Source organism: Staurois parvus, unplaced genomic scaffold (genome assembly GCF_062004578.1).
Source record: "Staurois parvus isolate SC_StPar_1 unplaced genomic scaffold, SC_StPar_1.0 ptg000561l, whole genome shotgun sequence".
Lineage (NCBI taxonomy): Eukaryota > Metazoa > Chordata > Amphibia > Anura > Ranidae > Staurois > Staurois parvus.
The window spans coordinates 1,327,331-1,340,896 of NW_028318357.1; the positions used below are offsets into that span (position 1 = coordinate 1,327,331).

General features: G+C 40.0%; 1 protein-coding gene across 3 annotated transcripts in view; it reads left to right on the top strand.

Moving 5' to 3' along the window:
• The window catches only part of RNGTT (RNA guanylyltransferase and 5'-phosphatase), a 507,135-nt gene that overhangs the window by 247,766 nt on the left and 245,803 nt on the right, over positions 1–13,566 (top strand). For 2 of the 3 annotated variants that reach the window (XM_089691308.1, XM_089691306.1), the window contains exon 11: positions 2,953–3,117. The exons of the other annotated variant lie outside the window; for it this stretch is intronic. In XM_089691308.1, coding sequence (XP_089547434.1) covers positions 2,953–3,117 — 165 coding nt within the window. The remainder of the gene's footprint in view (positions 1–2,952; positions 3,118–13,566) is intronic. 3 annotated transcript variants of the gene reach the window in all.

Consider the following 13,566-nt stretch of genomic DNA (forward strand, 5'->3'; position numbering starts at 1 on the left):
TTGTACTGCCCACTTTGGCAAGTATCACAGCTTGTAAACGCTTTTTGTAGCCAGCCAAGAGCCTTTCAATTCTTGTTTGAGGTATCTTTGCCCATTCTTCCTTACAAAAGTCTACCAGTTCTTTGAGATTTCTGGGCTGTCTGTCACGCACTGCTCTTTTAAGATCTATCCATAGCTTTTCAATTATGTTGAGGTCAGGAGATTGTGAAGGCCATGGCAAAACCTTAAGTTTACGCCTCTTGATGTAATCCCCCGTGGATTTCGAGGTGTGTTTAGGATCATTATCCATTTGTAGAAGCCATCCTCTCTTTAATGTCAGTTTTTTCACAGCTGGCATCAAGTTACCATCCAAAATTTGCTGAAATTTTATTGAATCCATTTTTCCTTCTACTCGTGAGATGTTCCCTGTGCCACTGGCTGCAACACAACCCCAAAGCATGATTGATCCAACCCCATGCTTAACAGTTGGACAGAGGTTCTTTTCATTAAATTCTGTGCCCCTTCTTCTCCAAACATACCTTTGCTCATTCCGGCCAAAAAGTTCAATTTTAACCTCATCGGTCCACAGAACTTGTTTCCAAAATGCATCAGGCTTGTCTATATGTTCATTTGCAAAGTTCAAACAATGATTTTTGTGGTGAGGACGTAGAAGAGGTTTTCTTCTGATGACTCTTCCATGAAGACCATATTTGTACAAATATCTCTTTATAGTGGAATTGTGTACCACAACTCCAGTGTCTGCCAGATCTTTCTGGAGGGATCGTGCAGTCAAACGTGGGTTTTGAATTGTTTTTCTCCCAATCCTGCGAGCTGTTCTGTCTGATATTTTTCTTGGTCTTCCAGATCTTGCTTTAACTTCCACTGTTCCTGATGACTGCCATTTCTTAATTACATTCCGAACAGAGGATATTGACATCTGAAAATGCTTTGCTATCTTCTTATAGCCTTCTCCAGCTTTGTGAGCGTCAACTATTTTCAGTTTCAGTTTTCTAGACAACTGCTTAGAAGAATCCTGGTGTTGATTGTTGGGGCAAGGTCAGATGAGTCTGGGCATTTAAAACCTTTGAGATTGACATAAGCTGGTCTTCCCAGATGATGATTGAGAACAATCCATGACACTGGCAGGTCTCAGCTTTGCAAAGGGGGCAGTGCATGCTATAAATTCTGCCGGGTGCCCAAATTTTTGCAGACGCCATTTTTTTGTTTTCTGTTATTTTGAAAGTGTAAATGATGGAAATAAAATCTAACTTTTGTTGACATATTATAAGAATGTCTAATCTGTAATTTGATGCCTTTTGGAGATCTTTCCATCTTTCCTTGGCTTCTTTATGCACATTAATACAAATTTTTAGCTGGGGTGCCCAAACTTTCGATCCCCACTGTATATATATATGTGTGTGTGTGTGTGTAAAACACATGCATCTAGCATTCTTTCTTGATATCAGCATCCTGTAATCCTCCTGTACAACAGTACTCAGACTGGAATTAGGATGGGTAACAGTTCAAAGTAATTAGGGCTCTGTTGTTTTGTAGAGTTCTGTCAGTCAAGATGTGAAAATGCTTATAGGAGGAGAGAGCATACAGAAGAGCTCATTGTGTTGCTTTTCTTTATTGTCTAGTCAGCAGACAAGGTTATGCCTTGTACTGCAGTTTAGCATGAACAGAGGTAAAGAAATATGGATATTCTGTTTGTCCAGGGTATGTGGATCACAAATCTGGCATGAAAATAATTACAACATAGTTTGACTGTTATATGCATTTTATTTTTGTCTGTTTAATAGTTTGCTTAGTATTCCACTTTAATACAAGAGCTATGCAAGGCTTGATATTTTTGAGTTGTACAAAGGAATCTATCTGCAATAATCAGGTCAATAACACGCTCATAAAAGCACTGGCAGCTTTCATCTGCTCCAGAGATTTTCAAAGAAGTTGTAAAATACCTTTGATTGTTAAAGAACAGTTTTCTTTCATAAGTGCAAAAACAAAGCATGTGCCACGTGTGCTAGGAAGAAAGTATTTCTAAGGCCTAGTCAATATATCATGATAGCTGCAGGTATCAGAACCATATCAAACATCTCTTATGAACAAAAAACTGCCTGTCTGTGAATACCCTTAGGCTAGCTATGTACCTTAAAGAACAATTGTACCTTAGTACAGTTGCCCTTCAAATAACCCTTCTACTCCGAGTGCAGCCCTTGCTGGCACCTTTACAGTCTTTGTAGCTAAAATCATCTCTACAGAGTCCTTTTCTTACTGCATATGCTTGCCAAGGCCCTATTGATTCCTATGGGTGACCTCATTGAATCCTCCAGTCATCCATTGGAGTATAGCTCATTCTTAGGAATGAATGTGTCTGGATCTGATAGGGGATATTTTTGATACAAAAGTTGCGTGACCCTGAGAGGGGCCAAATGGGCTTTACTTTGGGATTAACTTTGGGAAAACTTTAATTTTAAATAGTGATCTGAGGCTCATTGTGAGCCACGTGCTTGAGAAATTGTGAAAAGATTTTTTTTTTGGCAGAACATCAGAAGAAACATGGTGCAGATTTGTAATATTTCGTTTGCCGTTTGATGAGCAGTTTTTTCTCATTTATACATTATTTTTTTTTGTCCCACAAGGTAATCAGATGGTCATACACAAAACACACTGACTTTCTGTATTTAGAAAATACACTTCTAGCACCATCATATGTATGTTGTGAACAAGTGTTCTTTTCTGAAGGAAAGCTAGTTACTGTTAATGGAAAGATCACTTATGTAAAAGATTTCTTTTTTTAAATCCACAGTACTCATTCTGCATAATCTTGTATTCCTATTAGCACACAAGCTGTTTTGGTCTTGTCTTTATAAAACCTGTGCTAACTGTCTTAACTATCCAGGATTATTTTTTTTACCCACATTCATTTTCTGTTTCAGTCATATGATGTTTTTTTTTTGTTTTTTTTTTAAGGGTCAACTAGTTGGAGAATGTGACTTTAACATTCGATTGTCCTGTATTGAAAAAGAGATAATTCTTCCCAGGCATGAAAAAATGAAATTGGGACATATAGACAAAACACAAGAACCGTTTAGTGTAAGGAACAAGCCGTTCTTTGACATCCATGCTGCAAGAAAGGTACTTATGTAAACTGTTTAACGACATAACATTCAGGTGCACCATTACATTTTAACATTCATAACATTGTCACCATGGTTTCACATGTATGTTCATACAAATTAACCACTTGCCCTCCTGAGGATTTACCCCCCCCCCCGACCAGGCCATTTTTTGTATTACGGCTGCGTTACTTTAATTGACAATTGCGCAGTTATGCACGCTGCACCCAAATGAAATTTACATACATTTTTCCCACGGATAGAGCTTTCTTTCAGTAGTATTTGATCACATTTTTTGCGCTATAAAAAAAAACACGACAATCTTGAGAAAAATAAATATTTTTGACTTTTCGCTATTAAACATGTCCAGTAAAAAAAATGTAAAAAATCTAATTTTGTCGTAAAATTTAGGCCAAAATATATTCTGCTACGTCTTTGTAAACGCTATAAATTTCACGTAAACCAATTAATTTACACGTATTGGGATGTTTTTTAGCAAATGTCGGTATATATACTGGGATTTTTTTTTTTAACTAGTAATGGTGGCAATCAGCGACTTATAGCGGGACTGCGGCGGGCGTTCTGACACTGGGGGGAACTGGCTTGGTGTCACTGACATCACCAGTGACACCAATACAGTGATCAGTGCTAATGGCACTGGGCAGGAAGGGGTTAACATGTGGGGCGATTAAAGGGTTGACTGTATGCTCTGTGTGTTTTACTGTGAGGCTGTGTGTTTGAGCTGTAGGAACACTGCTTTGCATGGCTATGCACAGCCATGCAAAGTAGTGTGTAGGAGCTGACAGGGGAGAGAACTGTTTTGTGTACACACAGTTTTCCTCCCCCGTCGGAGATGCTCAGCAATCACCTGGCGCCAGCGAGTTATCACTGGCCGGGATCCAGTGATTGACAGCCGCAGCCACGAATGGTGCCGCGGGTAGGGCGCATGAGCGCCCTCTACCCGGAAATGTAAAATCACGTGTATATACGTGATTTTGCACATCTGTGCTGCCCTGTAGCAGTACTTTTGTTTTTGTACAGTCTCTGTCGGTGGTCTTTATGTACTTATGTGTATATGGTATGTGTTTGTTTTGAATTCATACTTGTGTGATAATTGATAAAACAGCCAGAGGAAGGGGAAAAGCTATTTGTAGGGGAAAAAAAAGGGGACCCATTATAAAATAATAAAATAGAGTTGATGGTCAGTAAAAAATAAAGGAGGGAGGGATGGGGGATATAAGTAAACAGAATACGTAAAGATTATTAATAAAAATCAATAATAATACAATAAAAAGATGATACAATAAAAAATGACAGATAAGACATAAAAGTCCACAATCCAGGGATCCTAAATGGTATATGGCAAGTGAAGGCAGCTCCCCATAGAGCGAAGCAGTACTCTGCAGGAGATAAAAACGTACAGAAGGGGGCACCCCCTTCTGTCCAAAAAACTATTTGTGCCTGTTATACACTGTGTGCACAATTATTAGGCAAGTTGTATTTTTGAGGATTCATTTCATTATTGAATTACTACAATGCTCTTGGTTAATCCAAAATGTTAATAAACCTCAAACCTGAATATTTAAGAAAGTAAAAGTGAGGTTTTGGCTTTCTTAGGAGAATATCTGTGTGCACAATTATTGGGCAACTAATATTGTGCAGAATTATTATGCAACTAAATGAATAGCGTACATTTTCCCATCTCACTTGTTTATTTTCATCTTTTTAAAGTGAGAATAATAAACCACCCAAAATTTACAAATAAACATTTCTGACATTCAAAAAAAAATAAAAAATCAGTGACCAATATAGCCATGACCATTCTAATTTTCAATAACAGTCAAATGCTTTCCATTTAAGTCTTTCAGTTTCTTGATCTATTGACGCTCAACTTTTCGTGCAGCTGCAACTACAGCCTCCCAGACACTGTTCAGAGAGGTGTACTGTTTTTCTTCACCATAAGTCTCCTGTTTAAGAAGGGCCCATTAGGGTTTAGGTCAGGTGAGGAAGGGGACCATGTCATTATTCTTTCATCTTTAAGGTCTTTCCTGGCTAGCCATGCAGTGGAGTACTTTGATGCATGCCATTAAGCATTGTCCTGCATAAGTATCACGGTCTTCTTTAAAAATGCAGACTTTTTCCTGTACCATTGCTTGAAGAAAGTGTCTTCTAAAAACTGGCAACCCGAAAAGGTCCAACTAGCTCATCTTTATTAATACCAGCCCATACCAGTACCCCACCTCCACCATGCTGGCATCTGAGTCGAAGTGGAGCTCTGTGCCCATTACTGATCCAGCTACAGGTCCAACGATCTGGTCCATCAAGAGTCACCCTCATCTCATCCATCCATAAAACCTTTCAAAAATCTGTCTTCAGATATTTCTAGGCCCAGTCTTGATATTTCAACCTATGTGTCTTGTTCAGTGGTGGTCGAGTTTCAGCCTTCCTTACCTTGACCATGTCTCTAAGAACTGAACACCTTGTACTTCTGGGTACTCCAGGTAAATTGCAGTTCTGAAATATGACAGCACTGGAGGATAATGGGTTCCTGGTAGCTTTGTGTTTGATTCTTCTCCAATCTTGGCAGTTAATTTGCATCTTTTTTTTTTTTCTCAACACATTTCTAGCAACCCTGTTGACTATTTTCAACAAAACATTTGAAGGTTCTGTGATCATACCCCAATATCTTGTAAATTTCAAGAGTGCTGCATCCCTCTGAAAGACATAATACATTTTTTGACTTTTCAGAGTCAGTTAAAACTCTTTTTTTTGGTCCATTTTGCCTGAAGAAAAGAAGCTGCCTAATAATTATGCACACCTTGATATAGGGTGTTGGTCTCCTTAGGTTACACCCTCCATCATTACACAAATACAGATCACCTGATGTGCTTACATCTAATAAGCTTTCAAGTGTATTCAGCATGGAGTTGGACAATATGCATAAAAATGATGATTTGGTCAAATTACTTGCCTAATAATTGTGCATACAGTGTAATTTTTCATGGGGTCTGTAAGTCTGAAGTGAAGAACATAATACAGTAGTCAATATCAAGAAAGAGGGAACATGATTTGGCATTGCTGGAAAGTTGGTCAAAGCAGTGATAATTGGAGTTCTAGGTTTCTAACTTTGAAACCATGTACTTAGGAAAAAGGAATTATTTGATAGAGTACAATATCAGGGGTACAGTGTTGGCCAGAAATATAGAGGAAAAAAATTTGGGGGTACTTCTTTCCTATGATTGCAAAAGGAGCAGTGTGGCCAGACACTGGCAAAGGTGAACAGAATTCTGGCTCGTGTTGTTGAAGGGATTACCAACAGGAGGAAGGATGTGCTGATTTGCCTATAATTACTTTTTAAATTAGGGCCAGGTAGGTTTGCATTGCTTTTTTTCCCTTAATACATGAAATCCTCATTTAAGAACAGCATGTAATATTTACTCGGGTTATCTTTAGGTAAAATTAAAAAATATTTGAAGATCTAAATCATTTAAGTGTAACCAATATGCAAAAAAAAATTTTTTCACTTTTGTGTATATGTGTGTGTATGCATGTATGTATGTACAGTGGGGCAAAAAAGTATTTAGTCAGCCACCAATTGTGCAAGTTCTCCCACTTAAAAAGATGAGAGAGGCCTGTAATTGGCATCATAGGTAGACCTCAACTATGAGAGACAAAATGAGAAAAAAAATCCAGACAATCACATTGGCTGATTTGGAAAGAATTGATTTACAAATTATGGTGGAAAATAAGTATTTGGTCACCTACAAACAAGCAAGATTTCTGGCTCTCACAGACCTGTACCTTCTTCTTTAAGAGGCTCCTCTGTCCTGCACTCATTACCTATATCAATGGCACCTGTTTGAACTTATTAGTATAAAAGACACCTGTCCACAACCTCAAACAGTCACACTCCAAACTCCACTATGGTGTAGACCAAAGAGCTGTCGAAGGACACCAGAAACAAAATTGTAGACCTGCACCAGGCTGGGAAGACTGAATCTGCAATAGGCAAGCAGCTTGGTGTAAACAAATCAACTGTGGGAGCAATAATTAGAAAATGGAAGACATACAAGACCACTGATAATCTCCCTCGATCTGGGGCTCCACGCAAGATCTCACCCCATGGGGTCAATATGATCACAAGAACGGTGAGCAAAAATCCCAAGACCACACGGGGGGACCTAGTGAATGACCTGCAGAGAGCTGGGACCTACGTAACAAAGGCTACCATCAGTAACACACTACGCCGCCAGGGACTCAGATCCTGCAGTGCCAGACGTGTTCCCCTGCTTAAGCCAGTACATGTCCGGGCCCGTCTGAAGTTTGCTAGAGAGCATTTGGATGATCCAGAAGAGGGTTGGGAGAATGTCATATGGTCAGATGAAACCAAAATAGAACTGTTTGGTAGAAACACAACTCGTCATGTTTGGAGGAGAGAGAATGCTGAGTTGCATCCAAAGAACACCATACCTACTGTGAAGCATGGGGGTGGCAACATCATGCTTTGGGGCTGTTTCTCCGCAAAGGGACCAGGACGACTGATCCATGTACAGGACAGAATGAATGGGGCCATGTATCGTGAGATTTTGTGTGCAAACCTCCTTCCATCAGCAAGGTCATTGAAGATGAAACGTGGCTGGGTCTTCCAACATGACAATGATCCCAAACATACCACCCGGGCAACGAGGAAGTGGCTTCGTAAGAAGCATTTCAAGGTCCTGGAGTGGCCTAGCCAGTCTCCAGATCTCAACCCCATAGAAAACCTTTGGAGGGAGTTGAAAGTCCGTGTTGCCCAGCGACAGCCCCAAAACATCACTGCTCTAGAGGAGATCAGCATTGAGGAATGGGCCAACATACCAGCAACAGTGTGTGCCAACCTTGTGAAGACTTACAGGAAATGTTTGACCTCTGTCATTGTCAACAAAGGATATATACCAAAGTATTGAGATGAACTTTTGATATTGACCAAATACTTATTTTCCACCATAATTTGCAAATCAATTCTTTCCAAATCAGCCAATGTGATTTTCTGTATTTTTTTTCTCATTTTGTCTCTCATAGTTGAGGTCTACCTATGATGCCAATTACAGGCCTCTCTCATCTTTTTAAGTGGGAGAACTTGCACAATTGGTGGCTGACTAAATACTTTTTTCCCCACTGTATGTATGTATGTGTGTGTATGTATGTGTGTGTGTGTGTGTGTGTGTGTGTGTGTATATATATATATATATATATATATATATATATTTTGGAATTTATAAGTGATGTTTTGTGATAAAGAACAAAAGCATCAAACTGTTGATGCCATGTAATTTCCATGGAACTATGGGTTAGCTAAAGGGACCGCATAGAAGATTGACAAAATGTAATTTTGGACCAAGCGAATGATGCACAGCTCTGGCTTCCAGCAGTGATTCGCAATGTAACTAAGACGAGGCATTTCAGAAGCGGAAGGCTGCATCTTGAACTATTTAGATTTATCTAGTAATGTTCTGTTAATACATAAATGTGGATGACATTAAGTCTCACATATAAACTCATTATGTGTAAATGATGTAAGCTTTACTAACCAGTTTATTGCCAGGGATACTCTTTATTCCAGTACTTTTGAAAGTATTTAAAAATGATCATATTTCCATTTATGTACGTAAACTGTTCTAATTAAGGCTGCTATAGAAGCTGACCTGTCACTGTAACTTTGCTTTGCAAAAGTTGATCCTATTACATGGAGATGATAGGAAGTACAGATTAAAACATTTGTACTGAATATAGAAGAGCATAAAAAGAACTCGATGTTTGAATATTTTATTTATTTATTTTTTTTAATGCCTACTCTACACATGGCAAATACGTTTTTGTTTTTTTTTTTGTGTTTGTGCAGCCTGGGAATGAAGAGGCATGGGGCATCGCAAATACAAAATGAATACAGTAGGCATGGATAAAATGAAGGCTAAAAAGAGCTATATAAATTTCTAATTCAAACAAGTCAAATTTTCCTGCCCTCTATCCTTTGACAGATTAATTCAGACGTGTTCTCTGAAACAACAACTCCTTTCATCCAGAAAACTGTGCTGTTTGGTTAGAACACATCTTACATGCAAGTTGATATTATTAGCAGTCTGCTCTTGTCAGACAAATCCGTTTTTAATATTTCTAATTTCACAGATCAGTAGTTCTCATGAAGATGGCAGAAAAAAAAATAAAGTTAGGGAACTTTAATTGTATAACAAAGAAAAAAAAGGAATACAGACCCTGAATACTTACTTGGTTATCATCCAAAATCTTTATTTTTTTGTTGACAACTTACCAGCTCTGTGCTGCTTGCTGTCACAGATCCATGCTGAAGAATTAGTACGAATTGTGTTTTTGTTGCCCTGTCATTGCCACTTTAGTCAGGAACAGTTGGCTGTAGACACATGTCAGCCTCCCTAGGAGCGGTTAATGTCAGGAAAGATGGCAGCATTTGTTTAAATTGTGTTCCTGTTCTATCACTGTAAACTGATAACACATTAGGAACATATGCACCATTTTGACAGCAACTTTTGTCTTGGACTATATTTTAAAGTTATTTTTACAACATTTATAGAGCATGAACGTTTACATTTTGTGGAGTACATTTGCTTTATTTTTCTGACATTTTAATAAAACTGTCAGTCATTGTTACTACTGGTTCTTGCCTATTTTGCTAACTTTGATATAACGGTTTATGAAATATGAGGCATGATGAGACTTGAAGTTTCACCCATTGACAGGTTTGAACGGTTTTGTTGAAAACAGAATCATTCAGAGTCACTTTCTTAAACTTTATGTGCCTTTTGGGACTTAATTCTAATCTGCTTCTCCCTTACATGCTTTGTAACAAATTTCCTGTTAAGCAGTTTATATTTTTTTATTAAAACTGTACCTGCATCTGGTAATGCCTTCATTAAGCAAATCAGAGACCACTTATGTCCCTCTATTTTCACCTTTTAGCTTTTGGAAAAAATCATCTATTACATATTGTGCAAAAACTGTCTTGATAGAAATATTGGAGCTGCCAACAATGACGTGTTGTTTTTAGATTCTATCCCTGGATCGTATTTCTTGCCTTGCTGTTTACAGACTGCATATTCCATATTATTTTTTTTTTTTAAATGCAGTGTTGAAGGGTTAGACACCCTGTCTGTGCCCTCATTGGGGATTCAACCTCTTTCTATTTCCTTGTGACCATTTTCAGTGGAATATACAGTGATGGGAATTATTACTGTTGTCACCAGAACAGATAAGGGAAAATCTTTCAAAGGGGACATCTGTTTTGATGATAACTATCTAAAGATTGGAAAGTTTTTTTTCACTTCCTTTTGTTTGTGGAGCAAGGAGTGAGGCGAAATAACTCCAGTGAGATGCAGCACAAAAAAACAAAACAAACGGGTTCTAACTATCCTCTATGCCAGGCATCAATAAATGTCGGATCGGGGTCTGGATGCAGACCAAGGCACTGTCCCATCCAGACCCTTGAAGTCCCGCCATTTAAGAGCCTTTTCTTCCCCAGCTGTCTCACGGTCATCCTCACAGAGCTGACAGCGAGAGGCAGGACAGTTCTGGATGGAGGATGGGAGCTGCTTGAGGTTAACAAGAAGGTGATTAGTTGCTAGGATGAAGGGCAGTCCAAGCAATCAATCACAGTCTGTCAATCACTATCTTTGTAAGGTAGGACAGTGGGGGGCGAAGTTAAAGGGGCTAAGCACATTAGTGTGAGGGGGGGGCGAGTACTGAATGTAGGGGGCTGAGAACTGTAATGTGGGGGCTGAGGACAGTAACATGGGGTGGGGGGGGCTAAGGACAGTAATGGGGGGGGTGTCTGGGGACAGTAATGTGGGGCACTCGAGTAACAAGGGGCAGAGTACTCTTCAGTGAAGGGGCAGCAGACAGTACTGTTGGGGGGGTTTGATGTCAAGGAAGTGTGAGAACACAACTGTGAAAGGGCTGGAGGGAGGTGATGTAAAGAGGGAGCTGGGGACACTCCTCAAGAGGAATTTTGCTGTGAATGAGGAGGGGACTGTGATGTGCAGTGGGGATTGAGGACACTGATGTGAGAACAGGTTCAGATCTGTACATGTGCATTTGGTGCACACGTCGTGGGTAGGTCAGCACTACCTGCTAGAAACCTGAAGAAGTACTCAACCCTTTTTTTAAAAAATCTTTTTCAAAATCGCACCACAGCAACACGTGGTTTGGCGCACACGAAAATGCACCACAGGGGCCTACATGAGATTTGGACCTCGAATGCATGCATATTTTACTTCCCAGACCTTAATGAATTTTAATTCAATACCCCTGATCTATTATCCAAAACTACAAAAAAAAAAAAGTTTGACCTTTGTTATGCTTAACTTATTAAATGGTGAAGCAAAATATTGATGACAGACTTCACACATTCAAAACAATTTGACAATTTAATTTTCCGTGTTACTTTCCTGACACGTTCCTTTCCAGGCATACTTTGTAATTCTATTTAAAGGAACAATCTTTTTCTTTCAGCAGACAATGACAGCAAATCAAAGGTGCTATTGATGCTTACAGCTCAGTGTCAAAGTATAGAGCTGGGTATTGAATTAAAATTCACGAAGGTCCGGTCAGTAAAATTTTCTTTCTGCAGAAGTCTGAATCACCTGTTTGTGCAATGACTCAGGTCCTTCACATCACAGCTCCCCTTTTCTCTTAGGCTAGGTTACCATCCCTGCAGCTGGGAACACACAAAAAACTGCATGTGTTCCTGACCTGCAGTGAACCGTGCTGCACTTTAGCAGTCTCAAGGAAGGACATTAATCCTTAATGGCACCTGCGGTGTATTTTCATGTGCACCATGTGGTACTGTGGGATGGGAAAAAAAAGGACCATGGACTTTTTCCCTGCATCCTTTGTGGGTAGGGGAGCCTATTAAAATGAATGGACTGATCTACATGTAAATGCACATAGCATCATACCACAATTCCATTTTTACTTCACTGTCCTCAGTCCCCCCTGCATCACAGTCCCTATCATTTAATCACAGTGTGCCTTCACAGCAGTGTCTTCACCCCCCCCACCCCCCTTCACATCAACACTCCCCCCCCCCCCCCCCCAACAATACTGTCCGCAGCCTCCCTTCCCTGCAGTGTACCCTGTTTCACCCCCCACATTACAGTCCTCAGCCCCTCTTTACATTGCAGTCCTCAACCCCCACTGTAAATTGCATTCCTAAGCCCCCTGCCTTTAAATTGCAGTTCTAAGCCCCCCGCCTTTAAATTGCAGTTCTAAGCTCCCCTTTTACATTGCAGTCTCCAGTCTCCCTTTACGTTACTGTCCTCAGTCCCCATTTCACTTTGTCCCCTCTTGCTGTCCTATCTTACACAGACAGGGCAGAGGTACAGCAGGCCTGTATGGAGGGAGGCAGCTTCAAGCTGGTGATTGGTTGCTAGGACTGCCATGCCTCTTAGCAACTAATCCACCTGCTTGTTAACCTGAAACGTTAAAGGATAAGTTCACCTTTCATAACATGTTACACCCATATTCAGGGTGTAACATGTTGTGAATGCACTGGCCCCCACTCCCCCACTTTGACAGCTAAAGGGGAATCTTCTCCCCCCTTGCGTGCTGTCAAATTTCTAAAATATGCGGCTGTGCAAAGCTCTACCCACCCAGCCGCTTCACTCATTCACTGTGTTCTGTGAATGAGAAACTACAAGTCCCGACAGCCTTAGCGGCTGATGGCTTGTAGTTCTCAGTGAAGTACCACGGCGATGAGGAGTGCCGTGGTAGTTTAAATCTTCCTGTCAGTATATCTGCAGGAGACCTGCATGGCACCAGCGGTCTGCTTTAGAGGCTCCTGCAACAAAAGATGATAAATGCACATTTTTTTACTTGCAAAAAATGTTAATTTATTATTTTTTGTATAAAGGTGAACTTATCCTTTAACTCAGGCAGCTCTCATGCTCCATCCAGATCTTCCTGTCTCCTGCTGGTGACTCTGCGAGAATGACAGCATTGGTGAAGGCTGGGGGAAGAACCGGCTCCTAAATGGCGCGATAGTGATGGTGCAGCTGGGACAGTGACTTGGTCTGTATTGTGCACTGCGGTCTGCCATTTAGTGATGCCTAGTATAGAACCTTTAAATATTGTTTTATTTATTAGCTTATTAGATTGTAGTCACCAGTTGAACAGAGCTGTGTAAAACTTGCCAGTGTTTTGCAAGTAGCATAGAACAGTGTCTAAATATCAGAAGTAGCAATGATGCTCCTATAATGTTGTTTGTATTCTATGAATTTGCGATCCTTCTTGATTTTTGTTGTAAAATGTGCATTTCTGAAAAATGAGAATGAGACAGCCTCTGCTCTAGCTTAATTATTTTCTGACACCCTCCCAGTTCCCCTGGTCTCTGTTGCATATCTCTAATGTTCCCATAATCTTTGGCTGTCCACTTCTGCTGGTGTACTGATCCATAAACTTT